Raw genomic sequence first — 23419 nt, 5'->3', positions numbered from 1 at the left:
TTAATGTTCTTTCTTGAATGTTTTCAGAGCAATACCTAAAGCTTAATCATATGCTAAAATAGCATTATTTATATCTCCTATTAAAGTTAGATAGTCGCCTTTTAAGCTATAAATAATTGAAATTTACATAGGGTCAATAAAGTTTACTTTTTATTAAGTTTTTTACTCAATCAAAGAAAAAAAATTTATGTCTAAATTTTTTAAAAATTCTTTATTTTTTAAACAAAATTCAATAAATTAAATACAAGCAAGTGTAAAAACATGACTTTCTTATTAGATATTAATATCAATATTTTAAATAATAAATTCAAGGTAAGGAATACATTTTTAATTGTTTTTTTACTATAAAAGTCTCCTAATATTGAATTTATTTTTATTCGAAAAAACGAATTCTTTTAATAAGTTTTTTCAGCTAAAGTTAATGCTTTTTCATAAAATAATATCATTTTCTCATCATTTCCTTTCTTTTTGTATATATTTCCTAATTGCTCATATGTTTTTCCTAATAAATGAATATTTTCCTCTATTAAAGTTTCTGAATTTTCATTAAAATCTTCTATATTTGTTACTACCTCAATGTATTTTTCCAATGCTTTTTCTACTTAATTTTATTTTTCTAAAATGTTAGCTTATCTAAATAATATTCCTGGTAAAAGATATTAATAAAAAGGCATATTTATATTTTGATACAAGTTTAAATGCTCAGAAAGCCTCTATAATATTTTATATGATTCATCGAATTCTTAATGTATTAATTTTTAACTTCCCAAATTCATCATTATCATCATAGTTTTTTCAGATTCATTAAAAGGAGATTCGGACTCCAGTTTTTATATTATTTAGTATAACTTTTTTTATATTTTTTCATTTTTATTTTATAATTCGAAAAAAGAAGCATCTTTTATTAAATTTTTTAATTAAAAACATTAAAATGTTTTTTTAATATATTTCTTAAAATCATTTTTTAACAAATATAATTTAAAAAAAAGATATAATTCATTTACTTTCAAATAATAATCGATATTAATTATAATTATAATATATTTATATATATTTTTATATGGAAAAAAATAAAAGGAAAAAAATAAAATAAAGAAAATCATATTTCTTCATCTATTTCAGTTAAACTATTATTTTTTATTTTAAGATTAGAATTTTCTTTTTTTTACTTGAATAAATGTCATTTTAAGTATTTACTAATTAAATTTTTTACATACTTATTTATTATTAAGGAAAATTTTACATACTTTAAAGTCTAATAATTTAATTTTTATTATCTATAATTTTTAGTTTACTTGGAGAAAGAGAAATTTATCTCTCTTAATCAGTATTCTTTTTAACTTACATATTTAAGGTGAATTATTTTTTTCCAGACCTTTTTTTTTAATTAACTTATTATACTTTTAAAAGAGATAATTCAGCCATATTTTCTTCTATTTTTTATTATAATAATATCATTTTATCTGATGTACTTTATATTTAATCATCTAAACTATATAAAACTCCAATTTTATTAAACAACTAATTTAAAATAAATAAATATTAAAAAAATAAATATAAATATTAATAATTAAATACATTTTTAAATGATTATTTAGGTGTTAAATTAAGCATTTTATTTAATAAATCTTATTTCTAATTTTCTAAATCTTTAACTTTATTAATTTCTAGATTATAATTATCCTAAAGTTTTTAGTTTTATTATTTAAATTCATAATTTTAATTTTGTAAATCATATATTTATAAACCTTATTTTTATAATTTGGCTTCTAATTCATCCAATTTTATATTTTTTTTTATAATTTGTTCTTTTAGTAAATTTATTTCTTTTTAATGATTGAATAAATTTTCATTAAACTCAAATATCTTTTTTTTTATTTAAATTGAAATAAAAATGTAATTTATTTACATTTTCTTTTAAAATCTATAATTATTTTTCGTTTTCTTAATTATTTTAATCTATTTTAAGTTACCATTTTATATTTTCACTTTTTATTTATTTATTTAAATCCTAAATTTATTAGTTTAAGTATTCAATTATATGATCTTTTTCCTTTTTAATTTCATTTTGAATATTTAAATTATTTTCTACTTATTATTTAAAAACATTAACATAATAAAAGTAAGGATTTATTGAATTAAAATTCAATTCTCTATTATTATCTATACTTTAAAAAGTATTTAAAATATTCTAATCTGTACAATATATCATTTAAAAAAGAATTTAAAATAGAGTTTTCATATCATCTCCGTATAAATTTTCTTATGATTATAATAATATCAATAATTATTAGACGTTTAAACACATTTCTAATGTTACTATTTAATTAGATTTAAATTATTTTCTTAAAGCATTTAATAATACTAGAATTTAAATCTTTTAAATTTAATATTATAATTTTAAATGTTAATTTTTTTGTTACTTTCTAATCAAAATTTTAATTGTGTTTTTATTTATAAATAATATATTGATTATTATTAGAATTATTTTTAGATATTAAAAAATGATTTTATTAAGAATTATTTGTATTATATTATTTCTTTTTATTAGAGTTTAATACAGAATTATCTTTATTAAGTGTTAAAACAGGTAATATATAATCTGAAACCAACTTTTATTAGCAATTAGTTTTACTTTAATTTTATTTTTATCTAGAATTGCTCAATGATCTAGTTTAATTTAACATATATATTTACGTTTAATATATATTTTTTTTATATATATTAATATTATATTTAAATTTATATAAAATTTATATATTTAATTTTAGTGTTCAATAATGTATTGTTTGTATTTTAATTAATTTTATTATATTTTTATATTTAGAAATATAATAATTGATTTTTTTATAAAAGTATTTTAATTTCATTTTATAAATATTATTTTATATCAAATAAAAAATAAAAATTGTAAAATATAAATAATAAATAATAAAAAATTTAGAAATAAATATATTTTTTTAAAAAAAAAATGCCGAAATTATTTTTACCAATATGCTTATAAACCAATTTAACAAACTATCATAAAATAACTCATTATTAGAATATAAAAAATACATCTACATTAATAACTGGAGGTTTAAACGGAGAAATAATAATTTGGAAATTATAAAATGATTAAATAAATACTTCTTAATAAATAGATTAAATAAAATATGAACCTTAAATATTTTGTACACCTTCATTATCATAAACAGTTGGTAATATCACATGTTTACAAATAATAAATGAGCCGATATACAATATTTTAGTAAAATAAATAAATAAAAAAAAAGAATATAAAAAACAAAAAAATATATAAAATAAATAAAATAAAAATAAAAATATTATAAAAAAAAGAAAGATATGCCAATAGCATTATTATCTATACATACTGATAATAGAATAAGAATATGGGATATATAAGATGGAAGATGTACAAATATTTCCCCACATAGTATATTTAAGAGTATTTAAAATGTACAAATATGTGTTCCTATAGTTGTTTAGAAATATAGTAGGTTTTTAATATGTGCAGGAAATGGAAAAAATATAGAAATAATAGATATTTGGTAATTAAAGAATATTTAAGTATGTTGTTTAGATGAATCAACAAAAAGTGTTATAAATATATAAATTTAAAATGAAAAAAAAATAGCTTTTGTAGTAGACAATAAAGTAAAGAAAATTAAAATAAATATATCTTTTTTATCTTTTTATATTTATATTTATATTAAAAAAAAAAAATAGAATATAATATATGCCTTTGATATTAGCTAATTTTATGATGAAAATTTAAACAATTATGAAATGTTTATATAAAATTAAGCTGAATATAAATAAAATCTCAAAACAGCAAAATGTAATTTAGTACAAAAAGCTCAAATAACGTTTCTAAAACAATAGCTTGAAACATTTAAAATTCTTAATGAAAAACATACAGTTTTTGTATTTAAAAAAAGTCTCATATTTTAAAAGACAGATGAAATTTATAAATTATTAAATGAACCTTAAATAATTTAATAATAATAATAAAGTTAATAAAAAGCATATCCACAATAGGATGATTTATAAATGAAAACAGAAAAATTTTTATAATAAAAATTAATAAATAATACACCAAAAACATAAAAAAACAAAATGTAATAATTAAATGAAAATATTTATATTGATCTATTAGAAGACGACGAAGAAGATAAAAATGAAAAAACTATTAAAGAAGAAAACAAAAAAAAACAGATAAATTTATAAATATAGAAATTCTTGAAAATAGTTTTTTATTTTTAATTTAAACCAAATTTGCAAAATGTCTTCTACTTTCAACTAAAGATATAGAAAAATTGCATTTTTTAAATAAAAAAATGTTTGAAAAAGACATAAGCTTTTCTTATGCATCATTTTCATATTATAAAGACGTAAAAAAAATATATAAATATATAAATATATATATATATGTATATATATAATCATATACATATATAATTTTATAGCCTAATAGTTTATCATCAAATATGACTATAAAAATGTTTGAAATAAATAACAAATTAAATCAAATTGATGATGATTATAATGATTTAAATATTCGTTTTAACTTTTTTTATTTTCCAGGCTCAGATTATAATTTTATGTTTAAATTTGATTCTTTATTATAAAATTTATAGATATGTTCATTGCAAAATATATTAGAATAAAAAAATACTTAATAAATTCATTAAATTAAAAATATAATTTTTGATAATGAAAAATTAGATAATATAGAAGATATCAAATTTTCTATTTAATATTGTGATACAAAAATTATTTTTTTTAAACATAATATCTAAAATATTATTAATAAATAATTAGAAAATATAAATAAAAATTTATTAATTTTTAATAATGGATATAAACTTAATTAATAAAACAATATTTTATGTTAATAAAAAAATTAGTAAAATTTGTTTTCTACATAATTTTATGATAAATATGGAAACTATTTATGTAAAAATAAATATATATATATTATATAAATATATTTTATATATATCATTAATTATATAAATATATATATTATTAAAATTTATATATATAAATATATAAATTTATTTATATATAGATTTTGTTTTTGTTTTATTATTTTATATATTTTTTTTTTTAACAAATAAATAAAAAAAATAATATTATTTTATATAAAATCCTTTTATTATTAATTTTATTGTTTTTAAAAATTATTTTTTTTAAAAAAAAAGAAACTTTCAAATTATAAACATTAATATATATATACATATTTATATTTAAATATATATATATATATATATATTTATAATTATATATTTTTACTTTTAAATATATAAAAATAAAAAATGTAATAATATCTGTATAGTTATATTAAAATATCTATATTTATTAATATATCTATATATACTTATAAATATATATAGATATATATATATATATATATTATTGTATATATTTATATATTTATTATTATTTATTATTTTTAATAAAATAAGTCGAAAAATTTCCTGATGAAAAAATAACAATTTCTACATTAAACTTTGTTGAAAAAAAAGAGCCTTATATTTTTTATGGTACTGAAAGTGGTAAAGTTATTGGCTTTTCATTATAATATTCTGAAATAAAAGATATGTTTGATATTTTGTTATATAATTTTGATATTGGAAAAAAAATTACTTTTCTTGATTACAAAAAAGATTTTTTAATTATTTCTTCAGAATCATCACTTACAGCTATATTAAAATTTAGCTTAAAACAAATAATAAAGTCGGGTATAAATTATAAAGATAAACTTAACATTATTGATATATATCACCTTGAAGTATATAAATAAGTATTCTCATCTCCAATTAAACATATTAAGAAACCTATAGTTTGTTTTGGATTAATTAATAATGCATAATATGTTTAAAATTAAGCAGTAATATAAGACTCTTAGAATTATTTTAAAAACACTCTTTGCTTAATACTTGCTAATAATTCAGTTTTGGTTTATAATTTTTCAAAAAATAATGTTGATTTCTTTTTAAACGCTAACCAAGGTTCTATTTATGCTGTATATTACCATCCTATATAAGATTATATTATTGTGCTTACTAATGAAGGGTTACTTCATTTTTGGAATATTGGAACTTAAAGATTTGAAAGAACTGGAGATTTTAAGAAATATAGTGAAAATTTTGATTTAAAAGGACTTATAAATAAAAATAAAAGCAATTAATAAGAATTTATTCATAAAGTATTTTATATTTGTTTTTTTTTAATTTTTTAATTTTTTTTCATAATAGTTTTCTGGATTTAAACAGTTAAATGGAATTTCCTAAAATTATAATATTTTATAATATAATCTTAGAAGCTATGACTATCTTATTAATTATTATGAAGAAAGTTCAAAAATTACAAAAACTAATTCACATATATATGAATAATTAGGAGATTAACTGTAAATAGATGGTAATATTCATTAATAATTATCTTTATTATGGATAATTTAAGTAATTATTTATATAAAGTAAATAATTATAATTTATATTTCTTAAAAATATAATATATCCAAAGAAATAAAAATACTTCGCATTTTAAAGTAAAATGAAAAATGGTGGCATAGCAATATTAAAACTAAGACTAAATAAAATAAAATAAGTTAACATAAATAATTAAGTATTTATTCTTTTTGTAGATTGTTAAAGGCACAACTAAATTATTGCGAATTTGGGAGAAAAAAAGGAAAATTTTAATATTTTTTCATATTTACCTTTTGTTTTTCCTTGTAATATAGACAATAGTTTAGATTAACAAATAAATCGCATTTTGGAAAATAAAAAGCCAATATTAAATTATATTGTTGGAAATTAAGGAATGGCTGAAACTTTTTCATTTAATCTTTAACCAAAATCTTAATATAGTACCTCTTCATATTAATCAACTTAATAAGCTTTAAGTATAATGTTAAATCTTATACATTAAGGAAATTTCTAAGATTCAAAAGTTTTATATATTTTTCTTAGTATAAATTATTTTTATTTTATTTATTTAAAAGTAAACTTATAATTTAATGCTTGAAACAGCTGCACTATTAACAAAAAACAAATAAAAAATAGACAAAAACTTCAAAAGTTTAAGCTTGAATATTTTAGCAAGATATTGTGTAGATGAAACTAACGAAATGATGAGTTCAGCAATTAATTTAATGATTACATCTATTATAAATAAAGATTAAGATATTAGAAGTTTATATTCTATATATTCAAATTTGCAAGATATTAACATTAAATTGGATGAAACTTCTGTAAATAATTCTTTATAAAAAATTAATGACTAAAATACAACTGATAGTAAAATCAATCTTTAATAAAAAGAGTTTAGTATAATTGAAATTAATTGGCTTCTTATATTAATTTACATTAATATTTTTAGTGAAAAATAAATATCTAATGTATAAAAAATGCAATAAAAATATAATTATTTTAATTATTATTTTTTTTAGATAGAGAATTATATTCATAGAATAGTTTCAGGAATTCACCTAAATAATTGTTTAATAAATCCAAATTTAGTAGCTCCCTGTATGAAAATATTAACGGAAGGTAGTGATTTATGGAAAGCTCATATAACTAACTATAAATAATTGATGTCAAATTTAATGTATATATATTTCCATTATAACACTGAATAAGAAACTTTAGAATTAATAAAAGGAATTCCAATAAATCAAACAAAAAAGGCAATTTAATCATTAGAATAATTTTTAAAACAACCTGATAATATAAGAAAAAGAATGAAAATATTAACCATAAAGTAATAAAACAAAAATAAAAATTAAAAAAAATATTAAAAAAAAAGAACTATAATTTCAATTTCAGATTTATGTTCAAGTGAATTTCTTCCAATAGTAAAAAAATAAATATAATCGTTTGATATTCATCTACTTTATCCCTGTTCAATTATAGATATAATAAGGAATTATATAAAAGTAAAATGCAATGATGCAATTAAGTAACTTCCGATTTTCATAGAGGCTATTTTGAGAACTTTAGATCCCCAGAATCCATAACATAGAAAAATATGCCATGAATCTGCAACGAAAGCCTTACATACAATATTTAAAATTTTTACAAATGTATCTTTTCATTAGTAGTCTTAATAATTTGCTATATGTGCTGTAGGATCTTAATAATATTAAATTTTCATTTATGATTTAAGAGAAGCAGTAAAATGGAGAGTTTTAAATGGAAATGAATGTTATATTGATTCTCTTAGTTTTGATAATTAAGGAAAACATATTGCGGCTTTTAGTTTATAGGATTCTTGCTTGAGAATTTGGAAAGTTGGGCCAACTGGATTTTTCGGAGCTATTTTAGGAATGGGTGGAAAACATATAAAAGAAATTTAAATTGATACTAATGAATATTAAAAACATTTAGAAAAAGATTAAAAAATTCAAATTCAATGGCATAGAGATGATAAGAAATTATAAATTAAATTCGGAGATAGTTATACTATTTATAGAGATATTTTCTCCTGAACAACTAAATAAATAATTTATATATATTTTTATCAAGAAAGAAATTATTATTAAAAATATATTTATATATATATTTATAAAAAATTAAAATCATAAATGTTCTTTTAAATCATGCTTGCAAACAGGACATTTTGAACTTTTAACAAGCCAAGAGTCAATACAATCAATATGAAAGGAATGTAAACAGTTTAACATTTTAATATTTTCCTATTCTTCATAATCGGATAAACAAATAGAGCATTTAGTTTGATCTTCATTTAAATTAGGCGTATTTTTAAATGTATGTACAGGCAAATGGCCTATTAATTCTTTAGAAAGTCCTTTATCGGCTCCTACTTATTATCTAAGTTGAATCAATCTAAAAAGTAACAATCTTAATTATTATGACCTGTTTGAAGCCTAATTAAAATCCCCATTTTATTCTTCTAGGTGACTTATATGTCTTTCATATCCTTGTAATTGATTTTATTATAAAAGAACATTTGTTCCTGAAAATATTCTATGATTCGTATTAATTTAAGAATTGCCATTTGAATATAACATATTTAAAAGTGGCATAAAAATTAAATCATCAAACATATTATTTAGTTATTAACTATTTTACTAACTTGAAGGAGAATTATGTTATTCTTATTATAATATACTATTATTATTATTATTATTTATTAGTTAATTATTTTAAAAATTTTGCTATTAACATTATGGATAATGTAAAAAAATTAATTTTTCTGGAAATGTTTAACTGCACATATAACATGTTTTATGTTTGTTTGAACATTACTATTCATGATTTTCTAATTCTTCTATTTATAATAATTTATAACAATTTGGACATTTTATTATGTCTTCTTCTTCCATTAACTATCTATTTTAATTTATGTTTGAAAAAAGCTAAATATCTTTTTGTTAAGTTTAGCTTACACTATAATTATTCTCACAATAAAGTATATGAGATTGATAATTTTAAGAAAGTATTTATTACTAACATATTGGGCAGCATCTGTAATTACTATTCATTTTGTTTTATATATTTATTATTTATAAATATTTTAAAAAGAAAAAATTTGATGATATTTTCTGGCAAAAAAAAAAAAATTATATTTATTATTAATTAAATTATAAATATGATTTTACTATAAATAATTAAAAATATTTTTAATTATATATAAAATTTTATTAAATATAAATTTCATATTTTAAATTTATTATTATATTTATTTTAACTAAAATTTATTATAACAATCTAATTAACAGTTAAGTTAATTTTTTTAATAACAACATATTTATATAAATATTTATATATAAATGAATATATAAAAATATATATATATATATATATATATATATATTTATATCTATATATTATGAATTTTTTATTTTTATATATATTTTTTTTCAAATATTTTTATCTGTCTTATTTAAATTATCATATTAAGCATCATTATCTTATTATTAATTGTCTTATTCGTTTTATGATTACAATTTTAAATTAGTTGTTTATTAATCATCATTTTATTATTATTAAACAAATTCTTCTTATTCTTTTATTTCATCTTCTTTCTATTATATTTATAATTAATCTTAGTTTTTCTCATTACTTTAGATATTTATTCCACTTAAATTATCATCTAAAATTTCATAAATTTATGGTCTATTTCTTAATTCTAAATTAACAATTAATTAAGCCTCTATAAAAAATAATCTTAAATGATATTTAATTAATAAAGTATACCTAAATAACCTTCTTATGAAGGACTATACATATATTATAGGTAATAAATATATAAATTTAATACACATACAAACAAAAGAATTCTGCTTCCTAAAGAACTAAATGTATTTAAAGCTCCGGTAAATAAAACTTGATATACAAAATTTAATGTATTTTTAATATAAAAATAATCTTTTATTTTAATATTATGTTTTACATAATGCAAGACATACTATAAAATATAAAGAAAAAACTGCAAATAATCTGTTTCTCCATATAAGACTCTTAAATTTTTTATAAATCAATACGTAAAGATAAAGTATATAAATGAAATAAATTGCTTTAATAGTAAAATTAAAATAATTAATTATAAAATTTATAAGAATATATTATTTTTAAATTGTTTACTCATTAAAGCTATTCCAAAATATTTACAAAAATCATAAAATAATCCAAAAGAATCTTCGAAATTAACAAAAGGGTCCTTAAAATAATTATATGAAAACCCAATATATGTTAAAAGAATAAAATAATATAAAACCTTAGTTAAATAAATTAAAATTATAATTCACTTAAATAATATAATTACTAATCCAAATACAATTTTTTTAGCTGTTAAAACTTTAGAATTTTTTAAAGCGTTTTCTGATTAAATTCTATCTAAAATAACCATCCAAAACACAAGCAATAAAACAAGAAAATTAGTAAGAAACAATATATCAAAAAAAGAACTTTAATAATATTTTATTTTATTTTTTATTTTTAATAAAAATACCCAGCCATATGTGGTTCTAAAATAATCAAAGCATAAAATGGATTATTAAACATTATTAATAATCCACTTAAAACAATTATTAACTTTTATTCAATAATCCAATGATTTTTAGCCAATCTTCTCATTCTTTTTAAGAAAATTATAAAAAAGATACAAGAAATAATTAAGCATATATATCTTAATATAATTAAAAATTCAGTATAGCTTTTATTTACATATACTACCTTTTTTTTTTTTTTTTTTAATTTTTATTTTCTTTTACTCTGTGGCTTATTTAATTTGAAAAAGGCCATGTTTCTTCTTATTAATCTTAAAAAGAAATTAAAAAAGCAAAACTTCTATATTATATTCTAGAGTTATATAAAAGAAATGATGGATTGCATAAAATTTTATTCTTTTTTTTTATAATAAAAAAACACAATTTTAATTTATTTAAAGCAAAATTACTGGTTCACAATATACACTTAATTATCTTTTATCAAAATTTATTAATTTTTATTAAACTTTTCCCTCATCATTAATAACATAAAAAAATCCATTAAAAGGTATTTACAAATTAATTTCTTTATCTTTTTTTAATACCATTTTATTCATTTTATTAAATATATTAGTATTTATATAATTAACCTTTATCTGAATTTTTTTCTTTAGTATTAATTAAACAAGCAAAAACTAATTCAGTTTACTATATCCAGTTAAAAAGCCTCCATAATTGTTATTTTTCTTTAAAAATATTATAATAAATATAAATTTGGAAGAAAAAAAATTAATTAAATTATATATTACATTTATATCAAATTGTTAACACGAATACTTTAATAAAGAATCATTATTTTGTTCGTCATATTAATCAGGACAAAGTAACTAATTGTCCCATTCTTCATTTAATGATTAAGGAACTATATTATCATTTTATAATTTACAATTTTTTTAAAAGATATGCTTATTAATTATTTACCTAATAGGGTTATTATGTAAATAATACCTATGATTATAAAAAATGAGATCCAAATAGAAAGTGTTTTTTTATTTGATTGCGAATCAGAATTTATTTTAATTAAACTTTTTATAAAAAAATAAAATAAAATATATATTTTAAAATTTTTAAAGGAAATAAAATTTAATAATTAATATTTTTTTAAAATAGGTATATTTTGATTTATATGTGCCTTGCTGTATCATTTTATATATTTGTCTATGATTATTAGTCTAAAGCTTCTCTTAGGATTTGCATTTTTATTTTAATTTTATTTTTATATATTAAAATTATATATATATTATAATTATTTTATTTTATCTCATTATATTTATGTATAGAATAATTTCTAACTTATAAAAATATTATTTATATATTATCATATATAATCATATATTATTATATATTTTATTTATTTTTTAATGTTTAATTTTTATTTATTGAACAAAAAAAAAATATTTCAATATTTTTTAAACATCAAACCATAAAAATTATTAAGAATTTAAAAGCTATAATTTTTATAAACCATAATATTTAAATATAATTACATTATTCAATATTTATTATAAAATTAAAGTTTTTTAGAAAATTAAGTTTTAATTTTATTTTATTTTTATAAATATAAAAAATCCCTTTAATTAATAATATTTTTAATAATAATTTTTTTTTTTTTTTTAGTTATTTGTTCAAATGCTTAAAGATTATCTTTAAATTTATACACCTAAATTTACTCAAATCTAACATAATTAATAAACCTTTTTTTTTTAAACAAAAATATTAAACAATTTGCATTTTAAAGACATTTTATTAAAAATAAAATAAAATAAAAATAATTTAATGGTGTATCAATGAAATTTATAAAAAGATTTTTATTCACAAATAATAATTTTAAAATAAAATTGATTTTTATGGATAAAGTGTTAAATTCCTTTTCATAAAAATCATAAATTATTGTAAATTAAATAAAAATAAATCAAATAACAATATTGTTTGATTAAAGATTTTGTTAATAAAATACAAAAATAATATATAACTAAAATTTATAAATATTAATTATAAATTAAAAAAAAAAAAAAATTATTAAATAATATATATTTTATAATTAAAATAAAATTCATATTATTAATATATATTAATCTAAATAATATATATATAATATGTAGAATAGTATTAAGAGAGTAAAAATATACGGAGCCGAATGGTGCCCTTATTGTGTGAGTGCTAAAAAACTTTTTACTAATTTAGAAATTGATTTTGACTATATCGATGTTGATTAACACTAAAATGAAAAAGACTAAATATAAAAATAATATAATTGGGATACAGTTCCTATGATATTTATTGATGGTAAATTTGAAGGAGGATTTTCTGATGTTTCTGCAAAACTTAGATCAGGAAAAATTAATTTCGATATATGAAGAATAAAATAAATATTTTAATATATAATAAAATATTTATTATAATTTTTAAACATTTTAAATATATATTTTATGAATTTAAATCTACTCTAAAATAAATATAAATTTGAAAAAAAATAATAAAATTATAATATTTTTTTTTTTTTAAAAAAAAAAATAAAGATAAATTTATACAAAAAGTTTTTCTTATAAAATTTTAATCAATATGTAATAAACAAAAGTTATAAATATTAAAAAATAAAATATTAGTAAAATAAATTTCTATAAATATAAAAATTAATTATTATATAAATATATATATTTATATATATATATATAATATTTACATATTTAAGCTATATTTTTATATAAATTAATACAATATTTTTTTTATATATAGTAAAAAATTATTTTTATTTTTATTTAAATATATAATTTTTTAAATATAAAAAAGTTAATATTCGTTTTTTTTTTGTTTCATATAAACAAAAGTATGTTCTTATTATTTAAATGTAATAAATATATAAAACTTTATTTTTATATAAATTTATGATATATTTTTATATTATAATTAATAAGTTGTAGTTTCTATTTTTATTTTCATTTAATAGTTATTAAATGTTCATTTAAATTTTTGTGTATTCAAAATCTTGTTTTTATATATAATGAATTTTATATAATAATATAAGTAAAATATAAGAAAATTATAAAATATTTAGATTTTTGAGACATTTAAAAAGCATATTTAAAATATATTTTAAATATTTAAATATTTATTATAATTTTATTTTTTATTGTATTTAATATTTTTGAAATTATAAATTCAAAAAATAATTGATATTTGTTTTTTATACAAAACTAAATTTATATTTTAAAAAAATTAATAATAATAAATACTTTTTATTTTTATTTTTTTCAAAAAAAAAATATTATATAAAATAAAATTAACTAAAAATTATTATTTAATAAATAAAAAATTCTTAATTATTATACACTCTATACAAAAAATATGAAAAATAAATAAACTATTTTTTCATTTAAAAAAAAAAATAATTAATTTATTTAACATTTTTGAACAATACAACAATAATAATAATAAAAAATAATAAAAAAGAGAGAAAGAAAGAAAGAGAGAAAAATAATTTTCTTCAGAATCTTTCACCTCTTATTCTTCTTGCAAGTTATAAATCTTTAGTCATAATAGTAACTCTTCTTGCATGTATGGCGCATAAATTGGTATCTTCAAAAAGACCAACTAAATAAGCTTCAGAAGCTTCTTATAAAGCAAGAATAGCAGAAGATTAGAATCTCAATTCAGCTTTAAATTCATGGGCAATATCTCTAACGAGTCTTTAGAAGGGAAGTTTTCTGATTAATAAATCAGTTGATTTTTAATATTTTCTGATTTCTCTTAAAGCGACGGTTCCGGGTCTAAATCTGTGGGGTTTTTTTATTCCTCCGGTTGCGGGGGCAGATTTTCTAGCAGCTTTGGAAGCAAGTTATTTTCTAGGAGCTTTAGCACCAGTGGATTTTCTAGCAGTTTATTTGGTTCTTGCCATTTTTTTTTTTTTTTTAGTTTTTGTTTTTGTTTTTTATTTTTTTTTTTTAATTAAAAAAATATTTATAATTTGTTTTTTTTTTTTTAATATATAGTGATATATAATTCTCTTTTTATTTTTTTCTTTATAAATGAAAAATAAAATATTAAAGTAAATAATCTTTTTAATTTTTTATATATATATATTGCTATATATTTTTTTTATAAAGATTTTCTAAATTTTGAATAAATAAATTAAATTATCCAATCAAAATTTAAATCTTCAAAGAGATAGGATAATAAAATTAATATTCCTTTTTTTCATTACAAAAAAAAAATATTTAATATATTTAAAAAAATATTATTTATAATAAAATAAATTAAAATATTAAACTATAATATTAATTAAACAAAAAAAACTCAAAAAAAAAAAAAAAAAAAATACAAATAAAATAAAAATGGCAGCTGGAAAAGGAGGAAAAGGAGGAAAAGGAATGGGTAAAGTTGGTGCTAAAAGACACTCAAGAAAATCAAACAAAGCTTCAATTGAAGGAATTACTAAACCTGCAATTAGAAGATTGGCAAGAAGAGGTGGAGTTAAAAGAATTTCATCTTTTATTATGATGATTCAAGATAAGTATTAAAAATCTTTCTTAGAAAATGTTGTTAGAGATGCTGTTACATATACTGAACATGCTAGAAGAAAAACTGTTACTGCTATGGACGTTGTATATGCCCTAAGAGGATAAGGGAGAACTCCTTACGGATTCGGGGGGTGGAATATAAAAAATAAGATATTATTTTCTTTTTTATAAAAATTCCATTCCATTAATATAAAGGTAAGAAAAAAAATAAATTATTTTAGGTTTGTATTTTGTGTTTAAATAATTTTTTTTTTTTAAATTATTTCTTACCTTCTTTCTTACTTTTTTTTTTTTTAATTTTTTTTTTTTTTTTTTTTTTTTTTTTGAAAATAAGTAATGTGTATATAATTTTAATATTAGGAGAATAAAAATAAATATAAAAAGGATTAGAAGAAAAAAAATGGATTAAATAAAAATTATATGTTTATGCTATATATATTAAAAAATTAATTTCATAAAATCATATTATATTTAATATAATTATATAATAATTCTAAACTTAATTATTTTATGTATTTTTTTAAAAAAATAAATCGAAGTAAATGAAATGACAATAAAAATTGGATTGTAGTTTTTTTTTTTTTCTTTGATAATATTTTAAAAAAAGAATTATTATATATATTATTTAATTAAATTTTTAAAAAAGTTAGTTATACAAATACAACTAATTATCTTCAATTTAAAAATAATAAAAGAATAAAATAAAACAAAACAAATATATAATAAAAAAATAAAAAAATAAAATAAAAAAAAATTATTATCAATTTTCAATACGAGAACTTTCAATATTTTATTAATTTACAATAATTCTTTCAATTTATTCTTATTAACTGAAATATAAAATATTTTCTTATCTTATTAATGGAAAGTAATTAGATTTACATAAAATTTACATCCAACAACATTATTAACAAAATAAATTAATGCTATTCATATCCTAAAAATTTTCAAATTATAAAGATTTATTCCCAACAATATTATTTTTTATTTAATCTATTAATTATTAATTATTCATCATATTTTCATAAGTAAATTCTATTTTATTTTTATTATTGAATTCGCTTGAAAAAATATTCATATATTTAATAACTTAACCTATATTTTTTATATTAAAGTTTTTTTTGAAATTATCCCAATCAAAATTTTACCATTTTTAAATAATTTAATCAACTTAATTACTAATATTGATATCTATAGGACGATTAATTAATTAATTATTCTATTATTATAAATTTTCAATTTTTTATTCTAATTCAATATTTTAATTTCTATTAGAATTAATATTTAACTATTATTACTAATCATTATTATTTTACTATTATAACTAATCATTATTATTTTTATTATTATTATTATTTTCTTATTCTTATTCTTGTTATTAATTATTATTAATTTATAATTCACTTTTTGTTTTTTTTGTAACTCTTTTGGGAGGTTTTTTATTTTTATTTTTAGAAATGTCGTTTTCATTAGCATCTTCTTAATTTTTTTCTTAAACATTTTCATTTAATTTAATTTCCGCTCCTACTATATTATTATTATTATTATTATCTTAAATGATCTAATAATATTTCCTTATAGTACTCTCGTTAAAGTTAATTTTTTGGATTTTCGCAAACGAATTTTGTCTTTAAAAAATAGTAAATAATAAATAAGGATTACTTTCTAAATTATGAATTAATATTTTGTCATAAATTTAAATTAATTAATACAAACAGTATGGTTAAAAAGTATTTTACAACAAAAAGTTAAAATCAGAAAATAAAATTAGCAATTAGCTTAATTTTTAGCAACTATTTTAATTCAAAACTTTAATATAAGATATAGCATTTTTTAATATACACATTAAATTAAAAGGGCAACAATTAATATTAAAAAATTACGAATTTATTATAGCCTAAGCACAACTAACAATCAAAACATCTCCTAAACATCCATCTATAATAGGAAAGTATTTTAAATTAATATTGAAGCTTTTGTTTTCATTCAATATATTATTAAATTCTTAATTTGTTGAAAGAATTGTAAAAAGACCCAAGCTTACAAAATAAGTATGATTCTGATTATTTTAATCTAGTGATTTACAAAAATGATAAATTATTATTTTGAAAATTCGATTTATATTTTATTTATTGGATGTTATTAGTTAAAATAAAAGACGTGAATTTGTCATTAATTAATATAATATTCCGAAATTTTCTTCATCAAATTCTACTTAATTACTCATAGAATTAAAAAAAAGAGAATTTTAAATCTTCAAAGGCTCTTCTAATAACTCAAATAATCTTTCTTAAATTAAACTTAATATTTATTAGTTCTACAATTAGTTTTGAAAATAATTTATTATATGATTTTGTAACAATTTGTTTTATAAATCTTAATTATTTAGTGACTTATCTTTAATATCAATCATAAAATAATTACATATTTATTACAAAGATACATTTTCTTAATAATTTTTTTTTCATTTTAATTTTCTGCCTTTATATTTAAATAATAATTTTTTTTTTTTTTTTTTTATAATTACTCCATTATTATGACATAAAATAGCATAAATAATTTAAGCTGAAAGTAAAGAAATTTATTTTTAATATTTTTTATGTTTAATACTTTAATATTTAAAATTTAATAAACTAAAAAATAAATTTTAAAAAAATTAAACACAGTTTTAATTTCCATAACTACTTAAAAAAATCAACCAAGGATTTTAGTAATTTTAGGCATAATTAGGCACAAAAAGTGTTGAAGAAATACACGATACAATACAAGAAAGCAATATAAACCTATTTTTTAAAAAGCTAGAGTTTTCATTTGGATGACTATCCTCGAAAATATTCGTCCAAAGAAACTTATTATTTAATTATAAATCTTTATGGACAAATTAGTCTATTTTTTTTAACTCATCCATATTTTATATAGTATAGGATGGAAAAGAAGTTAAGTTTTATAATGCTTAAATAAGCTTAATACCATAAGATTCACAATTTTGCCTTTTATTATCAATTTCTTAATCATCAGATTTATAAACTACAAGTACTTTATTTTAATTAAGTTACATCTTTTACATAGAATAAGGCTAATTAGGGCAATCCCATAAATATTAATTTAAAACTTCTTAATTTTCATTTAAAATTGGTAAAAATTTTGTCAAGATAACTAAAATATTATTAATAATATTTATTTCTTTTGCATTTAAATTTTTATGATTTAAACTTATTGTAAATATAAAATCAATAGATTCAAATAATATCTTTTCTATTTTTTCGTCTTTTTCTTTTGAAGTGATTTCTATTTTCTCTAAACTCTCTATCCAAGTTTCTAATTAATACTAATTATTGTAAAATGCATTTAATCGATTACTTATTTCAGAAAGATTCGGTGATTTTAAAATTTAATCGAATTACTGAACTATATTTTCATTTATATTTTTGTTTGAAGACTAATTTCCCATTCTTATTTTTTTTTTCTTTCTTTTTTTTTCTAGTTATATATTATATTTTTTTTCTTCTTCTATTTTTATTTTTAATTAATTTTATTTTTTTTTAATTTAAATTATATTGTTATTTTTGTTATTTTCTATATAATTTGTTAATAAAAATTTAAGTTTTATTTATTTTATTCATAATTAGTTTTCTAAATAAATAAAAAATTATATGTTATAAAAAAAGAATATAAAAAAAGTATTAAAAATAAACATATAATAACTAAAAAGAGAAAGCAAAATAATAATAATACGCAAATTAATTAATTTATCATATAAATATAAAACAATATTTAATTCAAGTCTTATATCTAATAACATATTATTATACAGAACTAGTAAAAGCTTCAACTATACCCTATCCAGTAATACAGCTAGTTTCAAAATAAAGCATATCATTTTCTTAAGCAAAGTTCTTAGCTTACATTTAAGAAATTTACCTCTAATTTTCTTAAATATCACATTTATTTCCTATAAGTACTAATAAAATTTTATTTTTATCAACTAATTCTTCTAATTCATTCATCCAAAAACTGACTTTTTAATAACTTTATTCGTTTCCAACATCAAAAATTAAAAAAACAATATTTGTATATTGATAATAAATTTTAACTAGTGATCTTTTATTTATTACAAAAAATAAAATATAAAGATTATTATTCATATTCTTTTCTTTATAAAATATATTTTTACTAATATTTTTCTGAACCAGATGTATCCCATACATCCAATGTAATATTATAATTGTTTTTAATATTTACTTAAAATTAACTGTAACAAACTCCTATTGTAGGAGTTTCTAAATTATTCGATTATCCATTTTTATAAAATTAACATATCGATGTTTTTCCTGAAAACGCTTCACCTAAAAGTATTAATTTTATTGATTTTTATGACATTTTGCTTAAATTTAATTTTATATTATTATTTTGGTTAGAATTTTTCTAATCTAATTAATTTCTTGTTTTACAACACATTTTGTTTTTAATATAAATACTTTTTAGAATAGTTAATCTTTTTTATGTATATAATATAATTATTTAATATTATTAAATTAAAAAGATTTTAAATTTTTATAAATGTTTCTTCTTACTTTATAAATAATAATTATAAAATTAATAATTTTAAAAATAAAAAAATGGAATATGACAATAAATTTAATTTCCTAAAATTTAAATACGGCTATAAAAAAATTATTTAACAATTTTATTATGATTACATAAATAGTCTAAATATAAAATTTAATATTTAATTTAAATTTTTTTTGCTATCAAGAATTATTATCATCAATATATCAAAAATAAAATAAAATATTTTTGTTAAATATTTACAAAATCAATAATAAAAATAAAAATGCCACTTTAATCATAAATTGTTTAAAAATTTTTATTAAAAAAAAAAGAAAAAGTTATTATTATATAAATAAAAATTAATATTTTAATATATTATAAATTTATATTAACATTTCTATATATTTTATAATTAAACAATGAAAAAATATATTCTTAGAAAAAAAATTTATATAATTTAATATATATAGCTTATAATCAGTATAAATAATTTTTTAATTTAAATAACTATTAAAAAATAAATGAATAAATAATGTTTTCTTATATGCAATTTTTTTTTATAAATAAAACTAATTTTATACATTAGTATGAAAGCTTCTTAATAAGAGAAAAAAAAAAGATTAATAAAATTTTTTTATTTAAAAACTATAATATTTTTTAATAAATAACTATATAAATAAATAACATAACTATATTTTTTAAATAAAAATATCAAATTTAATATTTATACTAATTAGTTTAATATAAGATCTATGTCTATGAATTAAATTCAAGTAGTTTTATTATTATTAAGTTAATTTAAAAGGTTTCACCTTTTAAAATAAATATTAAAAAGAATAAATATATTTTATGATTTTTTTTTATTTTTATAAATTTCTTGTTTAATAATTAAAAATGATATTAATATGAGATGTTTTTGTTGTTAAAACACAAAAAGAATTAATAAATTTAATTTAACTGTGATTAAATTTTTTTAGGTAAAAGCTTCAATTAAATTATTAATAGAGTCAATAAATATTAAAATAAAAAGAACAATTTTATTTATGTATTCATTCTATTAAGAATGTGACTTATTTGAATAAAATAAAATTTAGAGAAAAAAATTATAAAAGATTTATTAATAAATAATATTAAAGATATGAATATAAATACAAAAGTATAAAATTATGAAAAATAATTAAAATATAAGTCATTAAATATTAAAGATATTTCCGATTTCCAAATAATAAATTTCTTAGTTATTTTGATAATATCTATAATATTTATGATAGAAAAGAATATTTTATTTTATATGTATTTGTATTTGTATTTATATTTTATTTTATATATTATTATTATAAATAAATCTTTACTTTTAATAGCAATTATAATAAATTATATATAAAATAAAATAAAAGAAATATTATTTTAAATCTTAAGAATGATAATCAAAATTTTTTTTAATAAATTAAAAAGATATATTTTATTTTAAATATAAAAATTATATTTGTTAACTAAATATAAATTATTTATATTAGTTCGGATTAAATTCTTATATTTTATTAATTTTTTTCAATCAATATATAATGATTTATAAAATAGAAAATAATTAAGAAAAAATATAAATAAAAAGAAATGTAAAAAATATATTCCATATTAATTAATTTATTTATATATTTTTTAAAAAAATAATATATTAATTAATTTATTTATATATTTTTTTAAAAAATAATATATTAATAATATCATGTAAAAAATAAAAATAATTAAATTAATTTTACAAATAGTCAGAATAAAGATTATTAATTTTTAATAATATAATTATAAATTATTATTTATTTTATTTTTTCTTTAACTTTTTGAAATATTTTTAAAATAAATCAATAAAAAAGAAAAAGTAAAAGAAAAAAACCGATAATAAATCGCATTTATTTTATTGATTGATTTTTTTAAAAAACTAAGTAAAAAATAAAAAAAATATATAATAATAAGATTAAAAAATTTAATTTTTTTTAAATATATGATTTTGATATATTTATATAAAATTTTTAAATAATATAAATCGAGAAATAAAAAATTACTTTTTATAATATTTTTATTTTATAATTTATTTTAAAACCTCAATCAATAAAAAAATAAAGCTAGTAAAAATGAATAAAAATCTTTTTTTATTGATTTCTTAGAAATAATTATAGAAAAAAAAAAATCAGAACAAGTAATAAATAAGTATTTAAATTATGTTATGTTATAAAATTATAAAAATAATAGCAAAAAACTAAAACTAAAAATAAAGAAAAAAGTTTAAAGAAATCACATATGTAAACAATTTTCATAAATATATAATTATTTCTCTTAATAATTAAAAACAAACAATAATAAAAAATAAATTAATCATTATTATTACAATATTAAAATAAACAATATATTATGGAATCTAAATATTTATTTAAAAATATATAAAATAAGTACTTATAGTATCAATAGTACAATAATATATTGATGAATTTTAATTGAAATATTATTAATTATAGGATCTTTATAGAAAATCAACGAAATTTTAAAATCTTTTAAAAGATTAAAATAAAAATTAAGGTCTATAATATGCTATGGCTATACAAAAGACTTTATAGTATAAGTATCCGAAGGAAGAAGATATCAAAGAGATGGTTATAAAATATATATAAAAATAATTAAAAATTTCTTCTTCTAATTAATTTTCTGTATTGCGTGATTATAATAGAAATATGGAACTCCATTCATGTTGTAAATTATATAGGCAGTGTGTAATTTGTGTATAATTTCACCTCGAAGGTCTTTCCAATTAAAATAGCCCAGAAATTATTATAACTGTTTTCAAAATTGTTATTAATTTCTAAAAAAATAAAAAAAGCATCAAAAATCACACAAATAAGCTTTGCGTTAAATTAAGAAAAATCCCATAACAATCGGTTTTATTTATTTATTTACTTTTAATCGTCAATAAATTATTAATTTACAGAATAATCTTAAAAAATACTTATAGTTTATTTTTCGTCTAATATTTATTAATTTATATATTATAAACAAATTAATCATTTAATACATTCCTGAAATTCGTTTTTGTTTAAGGACCTGTTTTCTCGTAAAGATCTTAATTACCTTTTGGAAAAGTAAATTATTGTGTATACTTAAATTGATTTTTGTTTAGATTATTGTTTTTTAGAAGCAGTCTTTTAGGCTTGACGTTTTTAAGACATTATTAAATTATTATTTAGATAGGGATATTCTGTCGTTGCCATTTCCCATGTATTTTTTTTAACTTAACTTTTTAATTTCTATATCTGTTTTTTTTATATTAATTTTTAGATTG

General features: G+C 15.8%; 7 protein-coding genes across 7 annotated transcripts, besides 38 other annotated features; 3 read left to right on the top strand and 4 right to left on the bottom strand. All coding sequences in view use genetic code 6, as the record gives it.

The window, feature by feature from the left end:
* Window positions 1-1062: 1062 nt before the first annotated feature.
* Window positions 1063-1090: a microsatellite.
* Window positions 1091-1526: 436 nt separating this feature from the next.
* Window positions 1527-1558: a microsatellite.
* Window positions 1529-1567: a microsatellite.
* A 1685-nt stretch (window positions 1568-3252) lies between these two features.
* Window positions 3253-3314: a microsatellite.
* Window positions 3253-3338: a microsatellite.
* Window positions 3253-3341: a microsatellite.
* Window positions 3254-3316: a microsatellite.
* A 999-nt stretch (window positions 3342-4340) lies between the features above and the next one.
* IMG5_190270 (hypothetical protein) lies at window positions 4341-7038 on the top strand (the record flags this gene model as incomplete). Its single annotated transcript, XM_004025135.1, has 4 exons — window positions 4341-4394; window positions 4911-4959; window positions 5472-5561; window positions 7016-7038. 4 exons carry the CDS (start codon window positions 4341-4343, stop codon window positions 7036-7038), a joined length of 216 nt encoding a protein of 71 aa, XP_004025184.1.
* Window positions 4404-4460: a microsatellite.
* Window positions 4966-5054: a microsatellite.
* Window positions 4970-5073: a microsatellite.
* Window positions 4971-5005: a microsatellite.
* Window positions 5171-5202: a microsatellite.
* Window positions 5231-5439: a microsatellite.
* Window positions 5363-5458: a microsatellite.
* Window positions 5407-5458: a microsatellite.
* A 2615-nt stretch (window positions 7039-9653) lies between the features above and the next one.
* Window positions 9654-9687: a microsatellite.
* A 92-nt stretch (window positions 9688-9779) lies between these two features.
* Window positions 9780-9863: a microsatellite.
* A 32-nt stretch (window positions 9864-9895) lies between these two features.
* On the bottom strand, window positions 9896-12022 carry IMG5_190260 (hypothetical protein; the record flags this gene model as incomplete). The annotated part of the gene is made up of 9 exons (XM_004025134.1): window positions 11945-12022; window positions 11773-11885; window positions 11614-11709; window positions 11434-11555; window positions 10987-11112; window positions 10801-10942; window positions 10620-10695; window positions 10233-10255; window positions 9896-10060 (listed from the first exon to the last, which is right to left on the bottom strand). Exons 4-9 carry the CDS (start codon window positions 11523-11525, stop codon window positions 9896-9898), a joined length of 624 nt encoding a protein of 207 aa, XP_004025183.1. The 5' UTR covers window positions 11526-11555; window positions 11614-11709; window positions 11773-11885; window positions 11945-12022.
* A 218-nt stretch (window positions 12023-12240) lies between these two features.
* Window positions 12241-12273: a microsatellite.
* A 51-nt stretch (window positions 12274-12324) lies between these two features.
* Window positions 12325-12379: a microsatellite.
* Window positions 12380-12595: 216 nt separating this feature from the next.
* Window positions 12596-12629: a microsatellite.
* Window positions 12630-13119: 490 nt separating this feature from the next.
* On the top strand, window positions 13120-13380 carry IMG5_190250 (hypothetical protein; the record flags this gene model as incomplete). Its single annotated transcript, XM_004025133.1, has 1 exon — window positions 13120-13380. The coding sequence occupies one exon, from the start codon at window positions 13120-13122 to the stop codon at window positions 13378-13380; it is 261 nt and encodes an 86-aa protein (XP_004025182.1).
* Window positions 13381-13664: 284 nt separating this feature from the next.
* Window positions 13665-13702: a microsatellite.
* Window positions 13703-13718: 16 nt separating this feature from the next.
* Window positions 13719-13776: a microsatellite.
* Window positions 13777-14276: 500 nt separating this feature from the next.
* Window positions 14277-14969, bottom strand: IMG5_190240 (hypothetical protein). Its single transcript, XM_004025132.1, has one exon. The coding sequence runs from the start codon at window positions 14916-14918 to the stop codon at window positions 14508-14510; it is 411 nt and encodes a 136-aa protein (XP_004025181.1). The 5' UTR covers window positions 14919-14969; the 3' UTR covers window positions 14277-14507.
* Window positions 14918-14966: a microsatellite.
* Window positions 14970-15307: 338 nt separating the features above from the next.
* Window positions 15308-15355: a microsatellite.
* IMG5_190230 (hypothetical protein) lies at window positions 15355-16130 on the top strand (the record flags this gene model as incomplete). Its single annotated transcript, XM_004025131.1, has 2 exons — window positions 15355-15671; window positions 16112-16130. 2 exons carry the CDS (start codon window positions 15355-15357, stop codon window positions 16128-16130), a joined length of 336 nt encoding a protein of 111 aa, XP_004025180.1.
* Window positions 15364-15390: a microsatellite.
* Window positions 15823-15865: a microsatellite.
* Window positions 16131-16220: 90 nt separating the features above from the next.
* Window positions 16221-16292: a microsatellite.
* Window positions 16293-16816: 524 nt separating this feature from the next.
* Window positions 16817-16892: a microsatellite.
* Window positions 16830-16931: a microsatellite.
* A 1135-nt stretch (window positions 16932-18066) lies between these two features.
* Window positions 18067-18996, bottom strand: IMG5_190220 (hypothetical protein). The gene has a single exon (XM_004025130.1). It carries the CDS (start codon window positions 18664-18666, stop codon window positions 18235-18237), a length of 432 nt encoding a protein of 143 aa, XP_004025179.1. The 5' UTR covers window positions 18667-18996; the 3' UTR covers window positions 18067-18234.
* Window positions 18995-19084: a microsatellite.
* Window positions 19052-19115: a microsatellite.
* Window positions 19055-19089: a microsatellite.
* Window positions 19116-19197: 82 nt separating the features above from the next.
* Window positions 19198-19230: a microsatellite.
* An 89-nt stretch (window positions 19231-19319) lies between these two features.
* On the bottom strand, window positions 19320-19920 carry IMG5_190210 (Ras family protein, putative; the record flags this gene model as incomplete). The annotated part of the gene is made up of 2 exons (XM_004025129.1): window positions 19320-19641; window positions 19715-19920. The coding sequence occupies 2 exons, from the start codon at window positions 19918-19920 to the stop codon at window positions 19320-19322; spliced, it is 528 nt and encodes a 175-aa protein (XP_004025178.1).
* A 1448-nt stretch (window positions 19921-21368) lies between these two features.
* Window positions 21369-21430: a microsatellite.
* A 96-nt stretch (window positions 21431-21526) lies between these two features.
* Window positions 21527-21595: a microsatellite.
* Window positions 21596-21723: 128 nt separating this feature from the next.
* Window positions 21724-21788: a microsatellite.
* Window positions 21724-21811: a microsatellite.
* Window positions 21742-21808: a microsatellite.
* Window positions 21812-23419: the final 1608 nt, after the last annotated feature.

The sequence above is a fragment of the Ichthyophthirius multifiliis genome, assembly GCF_000220395.1.
Source record: "Ichthyophthirius multifiliis unplaced genomic scaffold scaff_1120509251368, whole genome shotgun sequence".
Classification (NCBI taxonomy): domain Eukaryota; phylum Ciliophora; class Oligohymenophorea; order Hymenostomatida; genus Ichthyophthirius; species Ichthyophthirius multifiliis.
The sequence above is the reverse complement of the archived record's forward strand: the minus strand, read 5'-3'. Positions and strand labels throughout refer to the sequence as shown.